We start from the raw sequence: 21,885 nt of genomic DNA, 5'->3' as shown, positions 1-21,885 counted from the left end.
GCAGCAATGTTCAAATTTCACATTTTTACTGCATAAGATATCTTCATGTACAACTGTATGCTTTGTCTTCTTGGGAAGGACGGATTAAAGACCTATGATAAACACACATCCACATGACAAAGGAGAGTGCAATAGGGCAGAGTAGAATACTCACAGGAAAAGAGTAAATTCAGGTCACTACATCAAAGTGTGAACCAAGAACGTGTCTTTAATTCTAGCAACTACCACCATTTGGTAACTTCTTTGCATAGGTTAGCATTACCCAAGGAGCCTCCCTATCCCGTATTAGTGAAAGGAAATCTGGGAGAAGCAAAAGTTTTCTTGTTATAGATTTTCTGGGACTCATTCTGATTTAAGAAATCGAAGCACATCCAACTTCAGAAACATTACTAATGTGGAAAAAGAAAAGGCTGACTTTGTGTTGTTAAAATTATAGCCTTTAGAGAGGAATAAAGATAGCTTTGCAGTATCTGGAGTGTTTCAGGAAAGATTCCATTCTAAATATTCATGTGATAGTTTTTCTGTTCTGCCAGGCAGCCTCTAATTTGCTTAACCCGGCACACTGGGCAATCCTGTCATTTTCATCCCAAAGCTCAAAGTTAGTGGCTATGGGAGCCTGATAATCTTGCAGACTGAGAAGGTTAAGGACTCTGGGAAATCACAGAAAAACCTTATCAAGAGAGACTTTATTTTGGCCCAAGGTATCTATAGCATGTATTTATTTAGCTGAGTGCAGATCCCTCCACATCATAGGCTGTCAGCCCCAAAGATCCCTTCATTCCCACAGCACTGCTGAAGGCAGAACTGTTCCTAACCTGGGGAAGGTTATATTGGTTGATCAATTATCTGTCAGGAGAGTAGGAAATAAGTAATCAAAACAACCAAAGTATTAATAATAAAACAAATATTACATCTTGAGAAAGTAGTTCGTTTCTTGGGCTTGTTTTTCCACAAGTATTAGCAATCCAAGTTGTGTAATTCTAATTCAGGAAGAGCGAAGTCCAATATCAAATAACACTGAACAAAGTGACAACTTCTTTCAGAGGTGTTTTAATACCCATATCTTTCAATGTTTTAAACCATTCTAAAGACTAAGGAATCACAGAAGTTTCCTTATTCAGAAAATTACAGAAATTAAGTCTTAATCATGTTCACTTTCTATTATAAGGTCCTCTCTGAGAATTTTTTCTGGATTATTCTTTTTACTGTCTTCAACAGTAACCACTCTTCATCTTACAGGGTTGAATTTGCTTTCTGGAAATGGCTAAATGTTACTCAGAACCAAGAGTAGTAGAAAAAGTAGACAAAGAAAGAATATACTTCCAGATGCTTTCTCAAAGTGATACTAATTAAATAATATAACTGATTTTCTTATACCTTATTACCTTCCTTGATATTATTTCTAAGGAGAGGAGTTTCAAAAATAACTTTAAGGATGGCAGCATCATTAGAATAAGTATTAACTTCTTAAGTAAAACTAGATGACATTGAGGGGAACAACACTTAATTAGATGTCAAAATTCTGATATGTCTGCTAAAGAAATCATTAATTATAATAACTATAATCATACTTAGAAGTGTCCACTTAAGCCTTATCTCCTCTGAGGTATGTATTTTTGAAAACATTGGGACTCATTTGAATGTTGTAAAGGGAAAAATCAATTTGTCATGTTTTCTGCTATAGTTACTCCTCTTACATAGCTGGAATAAAAGCAAATCAGAAACATATGCTTATAGTATTTGCCCGTTTTAAACTGGTAGATGCCTGATTATACATTTAAAAAGAAATCTTCTGATACCATTTTATTAGAATAGGTAGGTGTGTGTCCACGCATGTGTTTCTGTAATACTTAAAAAGGAAAATCTCTAAGATTATGATTTAGGCTTCTATTCAGATAATCAAGAAAGAGCAAGTTAGTAAAAGCCCATTATAATTCTTTAAAATGTAAACACTGCTACCGTAATAGCAGGAACTACAGAAGATAACAGAAGAACATCAGGATTATATAAATCCTTCATAGCCCTTCTAAATATAATAATATATACTTAGGACCCTATATTTCTATAATCTTAAAGACCATCTAGTCCAAACCCATTGTATAACTCTAAGGAACAGCAACTCTGAGAGGTGAAGTGCCTGCTGAAGGTCACTCAGCCAGTGGCTGGCAAGGGCCAGGATGAGATCCCAGGTGGCCTGTCCTGCCCAGGCCTCTTCTCCCCCGACCCTGTTCAATCCAGCTCAGGTCCCACACCTGTAAAATGAAGAGGATGGTGGACTAGAGGATGGTCTCAAAGGTCCCTTTCTAGCTCAGGCTATGATTCCACAGGTACCAGGACACTATGCTCAACTCAAATAAACTCTTTTAGCTCAGGGATGATGCTCTAAACCAAGGAAGGCTCCGTTTACCAAAGCACTCATATGTGTTCCTTAACAGAAAAATAGTTCTCCCCTTTGAGGAGGCCTTACTCTAAATAAGCCCAAGACAATTTCTTGTCATTATCTCCCTTAGGCTTCTACTACGGTCTCTGGCTTCTAGTCTGCTCATTTTCATTAACTGCCTCCATTAAGCTTTACTGAGCCAAATGACTAGATAATATATTTCAATGTAATTATGGGTAATACATGAAAAGAACAATTTAGAGATACCTAATTTCTAAACTGTACTCTTCATAGTTTCAATTAAATTGAGAAACTAGATATTTCATTATATTTCTAACATGTATATATGAAAAAAATCAAATATGAAAACATAGAACTCAAACATTATTCTTATTTAAAAATAAACATTTCCTTCATTAATTTATACATTCTTTCTATGTCCAGGAAAGAGAATACAATTCTGACCTGCAGCAATTTTCCTGTCCATAAAGGGGTAAACCAAGTCCTATTTTCACTGCTATCCAACCACAGAGAGCCCTTCGTGGATATCTTTTGCTTTTTAATCCTCGGCAGGAAGCTTGTGCCTCTCTCAGTTTTGGAAATGGTCTGTTATTCAACTAGAGGCCTTTACCTAGCTCATCTTGTTTCAGCCAGCACGGGAAGTATTTAAAGACAGAAGGAAGGCTGGAAGATTCAGACTTTTCCTCCAATGCCTTTCAAAGGCTACTTGCACATTCCTAGGGTCAAACCTTGCCCTCCAGAATGCAGTGTTTTATAGGCTGTTGTTGCTGTTAAACTTTTTTCCCCCGTAAAGTGCAAATGTGAGGAAGAAGAAACAAAAGTACTAGATAGCAAAACAAGCAAATGGACTTGGAATTTTATTTGTACAGATCTGATTAAGAGTTTCCCTTTTGAGATGGACAATGGCACTAGAGGAAAAGAACAAGAGTGGGGTTCTCTGTGCCCACTTCTTTTCAAAAGGGTGATTTTATAAAAGTGCTTTCCACATAAGGAAATAAAATACACTTTAATGAGTAAGTACATATAGAGAGGGTGACCATGAGGCATGTTGTCATGTTAGTGCAGGGGCCTTTATTTATTTTATGAACAATATCCTAAAGTTAATAAAGAACTATGCTTTGTTTTATTATTTTTTTTTTAATCTAGGAAGCCAAGGAAAACCAGCTGAACATATTCCATTGGCTGCAGCCTTCAATTTAAACATCAGAAAGAAAGGTAAGCTGGGCACACCCAGATTGTGTCCAGCTTGTCAGCACACTTATTTCTGATTATCTGAAAATAAACAACATGCTTATTCTAGAGACAGAGGACCTGCTGAAAGCTTATAGCACACAAGTCTATTCAAAATGATTCCATATGTTACACTGTAGGATTGTTGTGTAGTTATACAAGGGAAAGAGATCAAAACCCTGTACAGACACCTGATATCAGACTTGAAATGCCAAGTGGAAACAGAACTATTCAGCATCTTCATTTATACACAATTTACAATATTTGATTCAAAATAAAAATCACAAGAAAAATACATCTGTTTCTGCTACAATTCCTTCCCCTCCCCATCCTCCCCCCACCCCCACCCCAGTGAAAAGTCTTCTAATAAAAGGTATCATATTACCACCACTGTCTTGTTTTGGTCTAATTCTGAGATCCCACTTGGAACAGTTAACATGAAAAGGAATGGCAATACTTGGGATTTATATAACGTACACATTGTATCCAAGGATCTCAAATACTTGCAGTCACGTCTCCAGATCTGAGAAATCACGGTTCAATGGAAGCCAGAAAGCTGGACGAATGCTGGGCAGGTTGCATGGGGTGTAAAATCCCTTGGCTAAGTCTATGATCAAACAAGGTCAAAGTTGGTTGGCTAGAGCTGGGCTCAATTTCTCTTCTCAAATATATACTACCAGTCAGTAAGTTTTACCCTTTCTTAAACCACACACCCATCTCCAGGCTACTGCCTAGAGTTAAGACCAACTGAAGTAGCCATGTCCTCATGATAATGCATCAGGATAAAAAGCAAAAACAGGGAAATACATTCATCAGCATCTGGCCAAAGGAGACAGGGGTTGGGAGAATTGATCTGGGAGGCCATTCCTAGCAAGAACGAGACAAAAGTGTCAATTCACTAGTTTCAGTTACAGTTAAGCTTTTGGTGGAGTTGATTCCAGCAGAGGTGAAGCTCATGGCATCTAGTGCTTGATTTAAGATAATGCTATTGAAGAAGGGTAATGAGAAAACACAGCAAACTAACAAGGAGGAACTGGCCAAGGAATATCTGGAGGGCCAAAGTGATTTTCTTTCCTTATCATTTCTACAGGAGAAGGCAAGGGGTAGGAGAAAAGGGCTGGAGGGCCCCTTATTTGCAGATTTTTTTAAAAAAATCATTTTTTTCATAACTCCGTAATGAAAATGTATTTTACGGTATGAAGGTTACAGAACTGCATCTGCTACTGGGTCACGGCTACAGGTCTATGAGCTGATCCACCAGCAGTAAAGACCTGGCTAGGTTGGGAAGACTGGACTCAGAGCTCCCACTGCTGTTTCTAGAGTGCCCACCTGGAAGTGGAGAGATAGGAATTCAGTACAAAACATAGAGGGTTAAGGTTTAGATGTGCAGAGCAAGCAAAGAAGAAAAACCAAACCAAAACCAAAACCAAAACAAAAAAAACCCAAAAAAACCAAACCCTAGAGAAGCAATATTTTACATTTGCAAACCCTTACACGTTGATTTTGAAACATATAAGTTAGCTGTCCACCACCTCCCACCAAAAGCTCAGGCACTCTGTGCACACCACAGTATAGGTAGGACATCTTGCAAAGAGGGCACTATTTTCAAATCAATACTTTTTTTGGTTGAGAATTGCTGGCTATATACCAACTTCCTGATAATATCAAGCCATCTCCCTTTGATAAAGTAAAAATCAATAATTTTTGCTTTGGGGAGAAACTAGTTATTAAGATACTGCAATAAGAACATGCTTTAAAAAATAAATAGATGGTCCCATGGTAATTTAGTGTTTTATGGCATGTTCACATGATTTTCCTCCATCAAAGTTGAAAAAGGATGCTCCATTAATGTCAAAAAGATGTGAATGATACCAAAACACAGCTGTTAATCTCTTTGGGAAAAATATTTATTATGGATTATTCTAATCATGATAAAATATGTGATGTGCTTTTGATATATACCTTCAGGTTTCCACTGACTAAAGATCATTTTGCTTTTGGCTTCATGGTAAAAACTAACTTTTGGCCAACTGTTAAAGACTTCTCTCTAAATAAACACCACGGTCAAACTTTAAAGATACCTATCTCTATCTATCTCTATTGGCTCAGCCTACAATGATTCTCATTACACCCAATGTCCTTCATTAAATGTTGATGCTTTTCTTCCCCCTTGCAGATTAGGTGCATGACTATTTTGAAGAGAACTGAGGCCAAGTTCTTTTCTTTTCCCCATCCTTTTTCTTACCTTGTGGGTTTTTGGTTATCAATACAGGAATAGGGTCAAACTCATCTTCAGCCACCTTGTCCGAGCCCTCAGGGACATCAAAACCTGAGATGAGATTACTATCTTCTGCAGCTTAATACAGAATGCAAGTACACAAGCAGAAACAACAGAGGCAGAGATTAGCAAATGAGAGAATGTGAAAGAGGCACAAAGATCTCAACTGTACAGCCCGGTTATTTTCAAAGGTGAAAGGATTTATCTTTCTGAGTTGAAATAAAAATAGCAAAACTGGAAAATACAGAGATATAGAAAAAAATGCTTTAGAGTTGGCCATGTTAAGACTTTTATAAATGATTAGGGAAAAGGGTTCTTGGAAGAATTCTATTATTTATAAGACATTAATTATAATTATTGTGAGGTATCTCTTCAATGTCACTAATCCACAAAGGCATAGGAATAAGTCACTTGTCTTCACTGAGGGAACAGAGGCCAAACAATATTTGAAAAACTCAAAACCGGGGCTTGGGGGCAGGGCAGGGGAGGAGGAAGAGAATTGGTGGCTCTTTAAGAAGTAACCACTGTATATAAGGCAAACAAAATACTGCTGGAAGGACTCACTGCACTGTGACTGGGAAAAAAAGACATTGAAACAACTCAGAAGCCTCAGGGAATGCTGAGGCACAAGATCACATGCACTGAGGCCTCAAGTAGAAGTTTGTTAGTCTTCTCCATTCTAATTAAAGCTACCCTAACAGCAAGCAAGTGCTGGCTGAGCACTTATTTTGCAAATAATACTTCTCTGTAATTCTACATTGCTGCTGACACACTCCTGCCAGATATCACTGTCTAAATAGGTAACTTCCCTCTACATAATCTATAAAAACATAATCATTTTAATGTCATCACGGGTAAAAACAAAAACTCAGCTATTACCATTGCAAACCACAGGGGTGATTATTTTTAGTCATTCTGGGGAGTCTTCCTTCTTGAATTTTCTCCTGAAGGGACTTAAGCTCTTTCTTTTCTACACATTTTCTCTTTCCAGAAGACTACTTTCACTACCCAATCACAGAAAGTTCAGTAACAAAGTAAGCCAGGCATTGAGCCTGACACTGTCACAAACTGCTCATTGAATAGAATCTGATTCAAGCTACCTCTGTCCAGGATTTCAGACCACTATTAACCCAAGACTGAAAAATGAAAATAGTAGATTAGAAAGAGAAATCCAGTAACCAATCATGACTTGAAGGTGAACTAAAATTCAAAACTTCTACAAGTTCAACCTTACAGGACTGACTTTTGAGGAAAGATGCTTATTTCTTTATTGCAGTCATCACTATGCAATAACTTTGAATCAGATATGATAAAACCATTTTACATTCTAAGACCAACAAGCATCATATGATCATTATAGGCAGGCAGTAGATATTCACTTCAACCATCTACTTGAATTGACTGCAAAGGTATCTAGCTCTTAAAGGTAACATGGAATATCTGCATTCTATGTTCTTGCCAGAAAGCAATACTTTCACCAATCTGTTGTCTAGGTCTTTTTTTAGATTTAATTTTATTTATTTTTAGTACCTATCTGCTATTTTTTTTTTTTTTTAGACAGAGTCTTGCTCTGCTGCCCAGGCTGGAGTGCAGTGGTGTGATCATGGCTCACTGCAGCTTTGCCCTCCGGGCCTCAAGCAATCATCCCACCTCAGTCTCCCAAGAAGCTGGTACCACCGGTGCATGCTGCCATGGCTGGCTAATTAAAAAAATTTTTTGTAGAGACTGGAGACTCCATATGTTGTCCAGGCTGGTCTCAAATTCCTAGGCTCAAGTGATCCTCCCACCTCAGCCTCCCAAAGTGCTGGGATTGCAGGCCTGAGCTACCACAACTGGCCTGTCGTCTAAGTCTTAGTAAATATTCTCACTGAGAGGTATTATAACACAGTATCTAGGAGATACTCAAGTTTTCCATACAAGGAGGTAGTTTTAAAACTTCACTAGTAAAGACTTTTGATAAGAAAAACTTTCAAAAGTTGTTTAGTTCTTTCCCCTCTAAGGACACATGTGGGCCTGAGAAGAAGAAAGCATTTACCTTTATGGACTGGAGCAGAGACTGCTGTGGGGGCAAACTCTTCCAGAAGGTCAGTAGTAGGGTTAGAGAGCAGAGAGCAATCAAGCAGGGAATCTTCCCCGGTGAGAGAATCTGAGTCCAGATTAACAGCATCCCAGGTCAGTGATGGCATTAAGTGGCACACACAACAATATCATGAGATTAGATCTTAGCTTTTAAGTTACTGCATTTACACGTTACACATAAAAGCCAAAGCGGGAGAATAAAAACCAAAAGAAATGTGTGGAGGCTTCTGGATTTTCATCTGTATCATGAGATTAGATCTTAGCTTTTAAGTTACTGCATTTACACGTTACACATACAAGCCAAAGTGGGAGAATGAAAACCAAAAGAAATGTGTGGAGGCTTCTGGATTTTCATCTATAGAAACATGTCTTTCTAGATTCCTCTTAACATTAATATAGAAATAGAGGATAATTTTTTGCTCAGAGGTTGCTGGTTAAACAGGTCTGTGATTTGGATGCTGAGCTAACTTTAGCACCTCAGTTCTTAGTGAATGCCATTTGGGAGAAAAAACTTTACAATTAGAGTTTCACTTAAACTTTCCCTAAACACTCATAGAAGGAAGTTACTATAGGACAAAGTATCCAAACTGATTAGGAGAGGGTTGCCTCTGGCTTATTATTAGCAGAATGTGACAAGATTAAACAGTACCTTCTAGAACTCAACCAGGTTCCCACCCACAATGCCTCTAGCTAGTATTCTTTACATTGAAATTGGCCCTTTGAACATGATTTTGACTTCAGAAAACCAAGACAAAAACTCAGAGTTTAAGTTTCTTTTTGAGATGGAGTCTCGCTCCAGCTCCCAGGCTGGAGTGCAGTGGGACGACCTTGGCTCACCGCAACCTCTGCCTTCTGGGTTCAAGCGATTCTCCCGCCTCAGCCTCTTGAGTAGCTGGGATTACAGGCACGCGCCACCACAACCGGCTAATTTTGTATTTTTAGTGGAGACGGCGTTTCTCCATGTTGGTCAGGCTGGTCTCAAACTCCCGACCTCAGGTGATCCACCCACTTCAGTCTCCCAAAGTGCTGGGATTACAGGTGTGAGCCAAGGCACCCAGCCTGAGTTTAAGCATTTTAACACAGGGATTGTTTTCTGAGAAGTTTTCTAGGAGAAAACATTCAAATGAGGATAAGGAAAATAAATCATAATGTCTTTGGAGGTAATTTTTTTTTCACCTGCATGAATTTATCCTCACATTTCCTAGGCTTCTAATTGTTTCTATCCAAGTTTGAAAACCAGATACTTTTATCAAGGGAATTATGGACAAAAAAAAAAAGAAGAAGAAGAAGAAGGTTACCAAATCTGTATCTGTGGGCAGTTAAGAAATTCTATTAAGACTGAATTTTGAAATTAGGGTACAAGTAATACTACATCTAGGGAAGACTTCAACTTCGCCTACAATTTTACAGCAAATTACCTATACAGGATTAAAGCACTGTGCTGGGAACGGAACATCAATATATAGAAGATGAGCTCCACGGACATCACTGGCATTGGCAGACTGGAAAGATGTACAGCAATCTGGAGGGTTAAGGGTATCCTTACAGCTCGGCGGAGTTCTTTAATTAAGGACATAGAGGGATCCCACCACCAGTGAAAAGAATTTTGAATAAAGAAATACTGTAACCAGAGAAAGCCCAGAGATCACTCCACAGAGAACATGGCTCCAAAAAGTACTCAGTTCTTTAGCAAGGAAATATATCACTCAACATCTAGAAGCTGGGGCTGTGACAATTCAGAGTGTCCATTTCAGGAGGAACTACCTGGGCTTCAAAATAAGCCCAGGATCGACTGAGCCAGGTGAAAAGACTGGCTCAGAGGTTCACCACACCAACCAGTCCCTGCAGCTGCAGAGACACCTGACTGACCTGTGCGATTCGAGGTCACAGATTCCGTCTGAGATGGGAGGCGCTGGGGAACTGGGGGCTCCAGTCCTGGTATGAGACTCTCAACAGCAACATCAGCTTTTTCTTTCGTAACAGAGCATTAAGAAGAGGAAAGGGTAAGGGAAAGGGAGTCAGAAGTTTCTTTCGGAAATTCTGTGAAGCTTTCTTCTTTTTTTTTAATTCTCATTTTTTGAGATGGTGTCTTGCTCCTGAGCTCAAGCGATCTATCCCACCTTGGCCTCCCAAAGTCCTGTGGTTACAAGTGTGAGCCACTGCACCCAGCCATGTGAAGACTTTCTTTTAACAGGTCTCTAAAATGCCAGTCTCAGGCAAGGTGGAAAGAAAAATAAGTTACTTTATTTCTGCTGCTCTGAATGTCTAGGCTTCACTGAGCATGCATGTGCAAGGTTAAATACTGTGGCCAGTCTCACTAATGATCAGTTCTCATAAACAAATTCAGAACATAAGCCGCTCAGCAAACCTCTTCCATGTCAGAAGAGATGGGCTGAAAGGCACCTTAATTTTTTCTGGTAATTTCGCCTTTATTAAGGGATAAACCGGGGGGCAAACATCCTCTGTGCCATGCAAAGGCCATTAATCCATCTCAAACCCCATCCCAGGATGTAGCTGGGAGGCCTTCTGCACCACGTGACACCCCTCAGCTGCAGGCCTACCCCTATGCAAGGTCATGGCACTTCTGAGTTCTAGGACTTTCTGCCCAAAGGCATTATTAGGTGCCTCATGATTGGACCCTCCTGGAATACAGGGGCCTTGGACATTTTGCAAATCTTGCCTGCCTTGCTGTTGGAACACAGGAAAATGTGAGAGAGGAAGCAGACCAAGCCCCTGCCCTGGATTCTATTTATGGGGCTTAACCAGTGGGCAAAATGTTTTCTCAGTTACTGATACTTGGTATATACATGGACCTTTTTTAATTTTTTAATTTTGTTCAAGATGGGTCTCTGTCACTTAAGCTGGAGGGCAGTGGCATGATCAGGGCTCACTGCAGCCTCAAACCCCCTGGCTCAAAGCGATCTTCCGTCTCAGCCTCCCAAAGAGCTGGTAGCACAGGTGTGCACCCCCACACCTGGCTAACTAACAACATTTTTTTTGTAGGGATGGGGTCTTCCTATGCTTCCCAGGCTCGTCCCACTGCAGCTGGATGTACATGGGCCTTCTAAAGAAGAATCTGGGCTGGGCATGGTGGCTCACCCCTGTAATCCCAGCACTTTGGGAGGCCAAGGCAGGTGGATCACCTGAGGTCAGGAGTTCGAGACCAGCCTGACCAACATGGAGAAACCCTATCTCTACTAAAAGTATAAAAATTAGCCAGGCATGGTGGTGCATGCCTGTAATCTCAGCTACTCGGGAGGCTGAGGCAGGAGAATTGCTTGAACCCGGGAGATGGAGGTTGCGGTGAGCTGAGATCTTGCCATTGCACTCCAGCCTAGGCAACAATAGTGAAACTCTGTCTCAAAAAAAAAAAAAAGAAGAATCTGCTAAATTTCATTAAGTTCAGTAAAGGTAGTCTAGTTAGAAACCAATTTTTTAAAGTTTTTCTAACCAAATGTGAAACTTTCCACATTCCTCCTCATTCATAAGAGATCCACTCTAGAAATCTCCAGATATCAAGAAAGGCAAAAAATAGACGTTGTACCCCCGAAAAGCAAGGAAAACACTTCATTTGGAGTGATACAAGTGAGATTAAATAGCCTTGGCTTCTGGGGTGGCAGGGCTATTCCCCAGGGATTGGTTAACTAGGTACTTGTCATTCTTGAAACAGGCACACATATCATGCATGACTGAAGAAACAGAGATGATGACTTTACCAATTACAGCATCAGAAGTGCTACCAAAAGGATCTGTCATAGGCAAGAGGTCAGGGAGCAGAAGAGAAGTGTCAGGAGATTTGAGTCCCTCAATTAGTTTTTCTATGTTGGGCAGAGAGACAAAAAGAAAGCAAAAATGTAGTAAGATATTAAAGCCAGCGGATCATTCACTATTCTTTAAGCAAACACATTTTAGGGGTCAATATTTGGTACAGATTCACCATAAAAATGAATGCTATTAATATCTTGTTAACAACAGGTTTTCAAAATTGGAAGTTTAAAAATGATTACTTCCTCAAGTGAAGTAGTCACTTTGTAAGGCATTCAAGATGCTGTCCTGGGTGTGTCTGCTTGTTTTTATTTGAGGTGTAATTTGCATACAATAAAAGTCGCCCATTTTAAGTGTACAATGTGGTTAGTCTGGACAAATGTATACATTCATATCATTACCACTGAAATGATACAGAACATTTCCAAAACCTGAGAAAATTCCTTCATACACCTTTACAGTCAGTGCCTTCCTCTCACCACAGACCCTGGTAACAACAGATCTGCTTTCTGTCCCTACAGCTTTGCCTTTTCCAGAATTTCCTATAAATGGAACCACAGAGTATGTAGTCTTTTGGGTGTGGTTTCCCTCCTTTGGCATAATGCCTTTGAGATGAAGACATCCATGTGGTCGCAAGTATCAATAGTTTGCTCTGTTTTTCTGCTGAGTCCTGTTCCATTGTATGGCTGTACCACACTTTGTTGATCCATTCACCAACTGAACATTTGCTTGTTTCCAGTTTTTAAGCTGGTAAAAATAAAGCTGCCATAAACATCTGCATATAAATCTTTGTATGTTCATTTTCCTTCTTGGGCTTAGTTTTGAATCTCTCTCTTTTTTCGGGGGTTGGGGGGGACTTTATTTAGAAACAGTTTATAACTCACCAAGATAATCAATTCAACCACACCTAAGCTGACTTCAACGATCATTTATTGTCTGCCAACTATGCACCTGTGACATGCTGGCAGTCATATTATTCTATGGTCAAATATCACAAAATTCACTTAAGCCCAAAAATGGATTACTCTTGATGTCTTCTGGCCAAGAAATAAAAGGGCGCCTGAGCCACCAGACTTGTCACACCTGGTAACTTAATGTTTGACAATGTGTGCACATTTGGATTCCTTCCAAAACGATTCTTTTAGCCCAATCCATCAAGAACCCTCTATTTACCTTTAAGCTATTAAAGGTAAAGCATTAACTTGAAACAAAATAATGAATCATAGAATCTTATAGGAAGAAGGGAATTTAGAGCTCACATTTCCTGTTAAGAGGAGACTTAGATCACATAAATTCTGTAACTTGCCCAATTAAAGACATGTCAACAACGTTCTTTTAAACCATGGAAATGTCATTAACAGAACTAAAATTAAAATGTTTGCTTGAGAAAAAGAAGTGACTTAAAGTCCAAGAACGTGTATATAACGTTGTAATAAATCTCTATTCTTCTAGGCCATTTGGGAATTGAGATAAGCAAGAAATGAATTGATATTCATGGAAAAACAGGAACCAAATTTTAGGTGATCTTCAATTTAGGTGATCTGTAACTACACAGGTCAAACAAAAGAATGGATTTCAGAGTCTTGGCAAGATAATTTGCTTTAGTATAATTAACACACTGCAGAAAAAGACTTATATGTAAAGCCAATTCACCATCTCTGGAGTCTACGGAATGTAGATAACTTTGAGTTAAATGACAATAAGCTACATATCTCATTTATACCTCGTTTATATTAAAAAAAAGGAAGGACGGCTGGGTGCAGTGGCTCACGCCTGTAATCCCAGCACTTTGGGAGGCCGAGGTGGGTGGATCACCTGAGGACAGGAGTTTGAGACCAGCCTGGCCAACATGGGGAAATCCACATCTCTACTTAAAATACAAAAATTAGCCGGGTGTGGTAGTGCATGCCTATAGTCCCAGCCTGACCAACATGGCGAAACCCCGCCTCTACTAAAAATACAAAAATTAGCCAGGCGTGGTGGCGCATGCCTGAAGTCCCAGCTACTCAGGAGGCTGAGGCAAGAGAATTGCTTGTACTCAGGAGGCGGAGGCTGCGCTGAGCCAAGATCATGCCATTGCACTCCAGCCTGGGTGACAGAGTGAGTCTCAAAAAAATAAAATAAAATAATAAATAAAAACATAAAAAAAAGGAAGGAAGAAAAAAGGAAGCTTTTCAGTTGCAGGAAAAAAACCCTCACAGAGCACTAACCAACTATACAAGTGTAATTATATTAGCATTAATCTTACACTGTATATGACATTATAAGATGTTAAAAATATCTCTAATAATTTTCAGCATACTGGTAAAAATAAGATGGTTTTCCTAAAAAGTCTAACTTTGCATTGTTCCAAACACTAGTTTTTGCTTCATTCCTCTCTCCTCAAAAAACTGTCACTTAAAAAAATGAAATTACTCGCTTCTTTTAAGTTAGCACTCATATATTTGCAATCTTGAAAAGCAATGGATAAAAAGTAAAGACCCAAAATTACTTGCTTGTCTTTCATGCAGCAGTTTATCTTGGTGCAAAACCTCAGGCTAGCATTCTTTCAGATTCTGAATTCTAGCCTCTCTGGTGACATGTTGTGACTCTGGCACAGTTCCTTAACCTTCTGACATTATCTCCTCATCTGTAAAATGGAGATGCCTCCCCCTACTTTTTTGTACTTGTCACTCAATACTATCTCCTGTAAGCCTTTCCCCACCTTCCTGCCACATCAGGAATCTTCTGGAGCATCCTGCACTCAATTCTCTCGCAGCCCTTAAGCATGACTGAAGGTAAGGAAGGGTCTTACGAACCTTTGTATCCCAGTTCTTGGTTTCCCCTCAGATGCCCTGCCACATCTATGCCTTTTGGCTTGACTGGGGAGGTGGAAAGAACAGGAATTGAAGAAAATCTCTCTCTTTTTTTTTTCTGAGATGGGAGTTTCGCTCTTGTCGCCCAGGCTGGAGTGCAATGGCACAATTTCGGCTCACTGCAACCTCCCTCTCCCATGTTCAAGCGATTCTCCTGCCTCAGTCTCCAGTAACTGGGATTACGAGTGTGCGCCACCACACTCGGCTAATTTTTGTATTTTTAGCAGAGATGGGGTTTCACTATGATGGCCAGGTTGGTCTCGAACTCCTGACCTCAGGTGATCCACCCACCTTGGCCTCCCAAAGTGCTGGGATTACAGGTGTGAGTCACTGAGCCTGGCCTTTTTTTTTTTTTTTTTTTTTTTTTAAGAGACAGGATAGTGCTCTGCCACCTGGGCTGAAGTGCTGTGGAACGATCACGGCTCACTGCAGCCTCGAACTCCCGGGCTCAACAGATCCTTCAGCCGCAGCCTTCTGAGAAGCTAGGGCTACAGGCATGTACCACCATTGTTCGGCTAATATTTTTTATTTTTCACTTTAGTAGAGATGGGGTCTCGCTATGCTGCCCAGGACAATCTTAAGCTCCTGGCCTCAAGTAATCCTCCTGCCTCAGCCTCCTGAGTTGCTGACATTACAGGTATGAGCCACTGAACCTGGCTCAAGAATCTAATATTTTTATAAGTCATTAGCAAAAAGCATGTGGGAGGGTAAAGAAGTACATGAGCGTACACGTGTTGTGTGGTGAGACAGAATGGTGTAAATTGCCTGATTTAGGGGGGCTTATTTTCTGACCAAACCTCAAAGTAACAAGCTATTCACATAGATAACTTGTATGGTCACGGCTGCTTGGGAATACTCAAATACCAGAAATGTGGGAGGGAGGAGCTGCAGACAGAACAATACCAGGCACAAAGCTGGGAGTGAGAGCACAGGCCATGTCTATGTAAGGTGGACAGCTGTGCGAAAAGCTGCTTGGACTCCCAGGACTCTCACAGGGAAGGAAGGCTCCCAGTGACTCAGTTGGCCTCCAGGTGCCATCACAATGATGGACATCACTTACATTTGTAGAGCTTAATATCAAATATTTTCATTCATTATTCAAAAACCCCTGCGTTTGGGAATACTAATACAGTTTAAAAGAATGAAGATCAGAGACTATGAGAATGTGCAACTTGCCCAAAGTCACAGATTAGACATGGTAGAGCCTGGACTTGTCTCTGAAGTTCTCTCTGTATCTGTCTAGGGGTCTGCCTGTCTCCATCAATATAGGAATATGAGTCTTCACTCATATAGACATGGTCCCAGGGACAACGGTAATGTTATCAGACAGGTTAGCATTGGAAAGAACCTCATATCTTATCTAATTCAGCCTTCTCCTCTATGAATGAAGAAACCAGCTCCAGAAAGTTAAAGAAACTTGCCAAAGATCTCACAGCAAGCAAGCAAGAGAGCTAGCTGATACTAAGACTCAGATATCTGACCACACTGGAGTTTCATTCTTCTGGTTTAACTAAAGTTTTGATTGCTTTAAAATGTAAGGACTCTTAGAAGAGGTCACATCTAAAGCTATTACTGGTCATTTTTGGTCATTGTAAATGAAGAACTTGAGAAAAGGATGTAATGGGAGGCACAAGAAAGGCTATAGGATGCTGACAGTCTATAAATCATGGAGCCTGGAGGCCTTCCATCTGCATCAAGGGCTGGCCCTGATATCCTTTGTTTTATAAATTCTGTCCTTTCCCTTACAGTTTAATAGAAACACACTGAAGCCAAGTATCATGATGGGGCATGGAGAAGAACAGCACAGAGAAGAGAGTGGTGAATGTAGGAAACTGTAGAAGTGTTCCTTAAGATCCAAAAACATCAATCACGCTTCACATCAGCATATCGTGACTTAGTGATGTCTAATGAACAAAGATCTTTTTTCACCATGAGTTATGAGAAGTGGCTTCTTTGGATGCAAAGGCAAAAGCCATTCTTCTGGGACAGTTCATACCTGAAATGTACAAAGACTGACACTGTTATTCTCAATTATTTAAGGGGATAGACCAATGAAACCCCCAAATTATTCATAAATTGTATTTTAGTAATGATTTAATCTTCCTGTGAAACGTTTGTGAAAAGCAATTGGACAATTCTGAAGAGAAGAAAATGGTCCAGTTTTGCATTAGTATTTTTTGTTTGTTTGCTTTTTTTTTTTTTTTTTTTTGAGACAGAGTTTCACTCTTGTTGCCCAGGCTGGAGTGCAATGGCGCGATCTCAGCTCACTGCAACCTCCGCCTCCTAGGTTCAAGCAATTCTCCTGCCTCAGCCTCCCGAGTATCTGGCATTATAGGCGCCTGCCACCACGCCCAGCTAATTTTTGTTATTTTTATTAGAGATGGGGTTTCGCCATGTTGGCCAGGCTGGTCTCAAACTCCTGACCTCAGGTGATCCAAAGTGCTGGAATTACAGGTGTGAGCCACCGTGCTCGGCCAAGTTTTGCATTAGTTTTTAGGCTTACTCTGATATTTTTAGAACTGACTCCAGACTCTAAATGTGTGTGTGTGCACGTGTGTGTGTGTGTGTGTGTGTGTGTGTGTGTGTGTGTGTGTGTGTGTTTGAGGGAGGGGAACAAAAGTTGAATAACTATTGGGTACTATGTTCAGTACCTGAGTGATGGGATCAGTTGTACCCCAAACCTCAGCATCATGCTATGTACCCAGGTAACAAACATGCACACGTATCCCCTAAATCTAGAATATAAGTTGAAGTTATAAAAAAAGATAGAGAGTATCATTTTATTGATTTATTTTTACCTTTTATTGTGATACTATACATTTTTGGAATTTTAGCTGGGGCCTGCAAAATCCCAAAAAGTAAAGAGTAAAAGAGCCTGAATTTAAGTTGCCTGATTTTTCTAAGCAATTTTCTCACCTGTAAACAGATTAAGAACTACTTTAAAGTGCTGTTGGGATTCAAAGGGTGTATTTATCAGAATTAATGCGTGTGTATAAATAAAGTGTTTGGTACATAAAAGGGGATTAACGTCTCTTTTAAGTAAGAGGACTAAATGGGCTAGGGGGTCACCAAGCCACAGGTGCCTGTGATTACAGTAGTGAATATGGGTCAAGTTCCATATTTTACTCAAATGCCTTGGGTGAGAACAGAATAAGCAGAACTGTTAGAATAAAGTGAAAGGTGGGGAAGAGGCAGGATGGTCTAACAGAGAGGTACACAAGGTACTAAGAAACAGGAGACCTGCTCTACACTAAGTTTGTGTAGTACTTTGGGCAAATCTCTTACTCTTTCTAGACTGAAGTTCTCTTATGGACAAAATGAAGATAAACTGGCCAGGCGCAGTGGCTCACACTTGTAATCCCAGCACTCCTACCTCAGCCTCCAAGTAACTGGAACTACAGGTGCATGCCACCATGCCTGGCTAACTTAAAACTTTTTTTTTTTTTTTGAAAAAATGGCGTCCCTGTATGTTACTCAGTCTCATCTCAAACTCCTGGCCTCAGGCGATCCACCCAACTCAGCCTCCCAAAGTGCTGGGATTACAGGAGCGAGCCACCGTGTCCAGCCCCTCTCCTAAAATATCAAAAGAGAAGCCGGCTATGGGGCTCACCCCTGTAATCCCAGCACTTTGGGAAGCTGAGGCGGGTGGATCACCTGAGGTCAGGAGTTCAAGACCAGCCTGGCCAGCATGGTGAAACACAACCTCTATGAAAAATACAAAAATTAGCCAGGCGTGGTGGCGCATGCCTGTAATCTGAGCTACTTGGGGGGCTGAGGCAGGAGAATCGCTTGAAGCCAGGAGGCAGAGGTTGCAGTGAGCTGAGATCACGCCATTGCACTCCAGACTGGGCGACAGAGCGAGACTCCGTCTCAAAAAAAAAAAAAAAAAAAAAAAAAAGAGGACAGGTATCTACTTATACAGGCTAATAAAACCAAGGGCTTGCTCAAGGCCCATTCTGACTCTGGTTAGGAATATGAACAGGAGGAGTAGAACGGCAGGACTGACAGACATGGAAGGGCCGAATACCAGCCCCACCAAAAAAGAGGACACAGCTGCTCCAGCCTTGTGGCTTTGGAAATCTATGTTCTGTCTGAGTTGGGGTGTAAGCCCTGAAGTCTCATGATGAGAGATGATGTTTTAAAACTCTAGTCACCCTAAAAAAGAAATAAAATAAAATGAAATCTAGTCACTCTAAAGAGTTCTTAGCATTGAGAAACCATTTGTGACATCTGCAAGTTGGAAGCAAAAGTCAAACATCATGCCCCATTCCAAGTTCATTTTAGAGAATTAAATCTGCAGAAAGATAAGCTTTCCAGAGTAAAAACACATATTATGATCAACCTTGGACTTCTCAGTATCACGAGACGGCAGTTGGAAATGAGGAAGAGGCCAGGCCAAAAGTTATGAGAAGAATGCCCGTCTTGACTATAAACTTTTGAGAAAACACAGCTTCTCTTGCTTAACTTCTCAAGAGATGATGAAGTGCCATAAACCAAGAGGCACTTTTTTAAAAAAGTTTTTAATTCTAAGAAGCAGCACTGATGGGGCAACGAATGTCTTCTTGCTTAGTCTGTGGAACACCGAGATCAGTACTGCAGACTTGTTATAAAAATCATTTCCTCAAATCCTTGTGCATTGTTGGTGGGAATGTAAAATGATGCAGCCTCTATGGAAAACAGTGGTCCTCAAAAAGTTAAAAATAGAATTAGCATATGATTCAGCAATTCCATTTCTGGGTATATACCCAAGAGAATTGAAAGCAGGATCTGGAAGAGATATTTGTGCACTCAATGTTCACAGAGGCATCTCTCACAAAAGACAAAAGATGGAAGCAACCCAAGTGTCCATTAACAGATGAAAGGAGAAAGAAAATGTGGTATATACATACAATGGAATATTACTTAGCCTGAGAAAGGAAGAAAATTCTGACATATTCCACAACATGAATGAACCTTAAGCATATGATGCTAAATGAAATAAGCCAGTCACAAAAGGACAAATACTGTATGATTCCACTTATATTCGGTTCCTAGAGTAGTCAAATTCATAGAGACAGAAAATAGAGTGGTGGTTGCCAGGGGCTGGGGGGAGGGGAAATAGAGAGTTGTTGTTTAATGGGTACAGAGTTTCAGTTTTGCAAGATGAAAAAAGGTGGGTGGATGGATGGTAGTGATGGCTGCAAAACAATGAGAATATACTTAATGCCACTGAACTGTACACTTAGAAATGGTTAAAATGGTAAATCTCATTATGTACATTTTACTACAATTTAAAAGAATGATTTAAAAATATTGTCCCCAATTTTCAGAGAAAATTCCTCAATCTTTCTAATATATATCTATCTTTGTGTACCCACACACACAGACACACTTTTTAAGAGACAGGGTCTCACTCTGTCACACCCAGGCTGGAGTGCAGTAGTGTGATCATAGCTCATTGCAGCCTCAAACTCCTGGGCTCAAGGATCCTCCTGCCTCAGCCTCCCAAGTAGCTAGGACTACAGGCATGCAGCATTATGCCTGGCTAATTAAAAAAAAATTTTTTTTTTTAAGATACAGGGTCTCACCACGTTGCCCAGGCTGGTCTCGAACTCCCGGGCTCAAGTGATCCTTTCGCCTTGGCCCCGCAAAGTGCTGAGATTATAGGCATGAGCCTGGCCCAGACTCTTTTCTACCATATTTTAAAATGCTGGTACTACTTATAGCTTATCTGTTTCCTAATGCATACAGAAGGCAAATAAATGGACAAGCAGCATTTGAGCATCAGTGAAATACTCTGAGACTCACTAGCCATGCATCATTTGGCAGCTTTGTAACATACAAATGTTCATGGCTGTGATTTTCATATTCCAGACCTTCTAAGAAAATTTGTTTTATAGTGCTTTGAAAAATAAAAATATTCCTTAAAACAAACCAATGAACCAACCTACAATTATCCAGTGCCCTTTACCCATAGTTTGACAATCACTGTATCCAGGAAATCTATTTTAATGGTTCTCAGTTGTGCAAAAGTTAAAGGTCATAAGAGCAAGTTTAATTTCAACAAGAGAAAAATATCATTTTATGATAACTAGGACTGCCCCACTGGGAATAGGGATGTGGAACCAAAGTTGAAACAGCATTTCCCATCTTTATAGTAATTTAAAATTCACATAGAAATTTCAAATACATGATTTCATCTAACCTTGTGACCACCCCATAAGGTAGGTTTTAGGATTGCCAATTTTAAGGATAAGAACACACAATTTAAGTGATTTGACCACAATCACCTAGCCACTAATGGCTAGAACTCAGGTCTAACAGTTTCAGATCTATTTTTATATTTCCCAAAGCCTTAAATTTAGCTCTCTGGTCAAAGGCTTTCTTGATCTGAGAACTGTCCCAAAGATAAAAGAACCCTCCACTGTTAGGGGAGTGTGGGCAATAAGAAGAATGTGTGGCTGAGCACAGTCAGAACAACACTAAGGCCTCACTTCCTCACCCACACCATGAGGGCGTTACTTGACATTATCTACCACCTACCACTCCCCAGTATCTATAAGATCAAAGGTACTTGTATGTGAAATCATTTTAAAAGCATAAAATAAAAATGTTAAAAGTCATTGAAACGCATGGTCTTCAGGAGACTGAGAGTCCATGAGTCTTTTTTTTTTTTTTTGAGACGGAGTCTTGCTCTGTCACCCAGGCTGGAGTGCAGTGGCGCGATCTCGGCTCACTCCAATCTCTGCCTCCCAGGTTCAAGCAATTCTTCTGCCTCAGCCTCCTGAGTGCCTGGGACTATAGGCGCCCACCACCATGCCCAGCTAATTTTTGTAATTTTAGTAGAGACAGGGTCCCACCATGTTGGCCAGATTGGCCTCAAACTCCTGACCTCAGGTGATCCACCTGCCTCGGCCTCCCAGAGTGCTGGGATTACAGGCGTGAGCCACCGCGCCTGGCCAATTCTTTTTTTGGTTTTTTTTTTTTTTTTTTTTTTTTTTGAGATAGAGTCTTGCTCTGTCGCCCAGGCTAGAGTGGAGGAGTGTGACCTCAGCTCACTGGAAACTCCGCCTCCCGGGTTCAAGCAATTCTCCTGTCTCAGTCTCCCGAGTACCTGGAACTACAGGCACATACCACCACGCCTGGCTAATTTTTGTATTTTTAGTAGAGACAGGGGTTTCATCATATTGGTCAGGCTGGTTTCGAACTCCTGACCTCAGGTGATCCACCCACCTCGACCTCCCAAAGTGCTGGTATTACAGGTGTCAGCTACCAGGCCCAGCCATTCATGATTCTTA

General features: G+C 40.4%; 1 protein-coding gene across 20 annotated transcripts in view; it reads right to left on the bottom strand.

Moving 5' to 3' along the window:
- The window catches only part of AAK1 (AP2 associated kinase 1), a 186,017-nt gene that overhangs the window by 13,024 nt on the left and 151,108 nt on the right, over positions 1 to 21,885 (bottom strand). For 3 of the 20 annotated variants that reach the window (XM_063789756.1, XM_016948673.4, XM_016948675.4), the window contains exons 18-21: positions 11,705 to 11,806; positions 9,858 to 9,959; positions 7,945 to 8,055; positions 5,877 to 5,987 (exon numbers count right to left, since the gene is read on the bottom strand). The exons of 5 other annotated variants lie outside the window; for them this stretch is intronic. In XM_063789756.1, the coding sequence (XP_063645826.1) occupies positions 5,877 to 5,987; positions 7,945 to 8,055; positions 9,858 to 9,959; positions 11,705 to 11,806 (426 nt within the window). Of the gene's footprint in view, positions 1 to 2,135; positions 2,253 to 3,245; positions 4,961 to 5,876; positions 5,988 to 7,944; positions 8,056 to 9,857; positions 9,960 to 11,704; positions 11,807 to 21,885 lie in introns of those variants that run through there. 12 more of the 20 variants (XM_063789759.1, XM_063789758.1, XM_063789760.1 and 9 more) reach the window with 9 other exon arrangements.

The sequence above is a fragment of the Pan troglodytes genome, chromosome 12, assembly GCF_028858775.2.
Source record: "Pan troglodytes isolate AG18354 chromosome 12, NHGRI_mPanTro3-v2.0_pri, whole genome shotgun sequence".
Lineage (NCBI taxonomy): Eukaryota > Metazoa > Chordata > Mammalia > Primates > Hominidae > Pan > Pan troglodytes.
The sequence above is the reverse complement of the archived record's forward strand: the minus strand, read 5'-3'. Positions and strand labels throughout refer to the sequence as shown.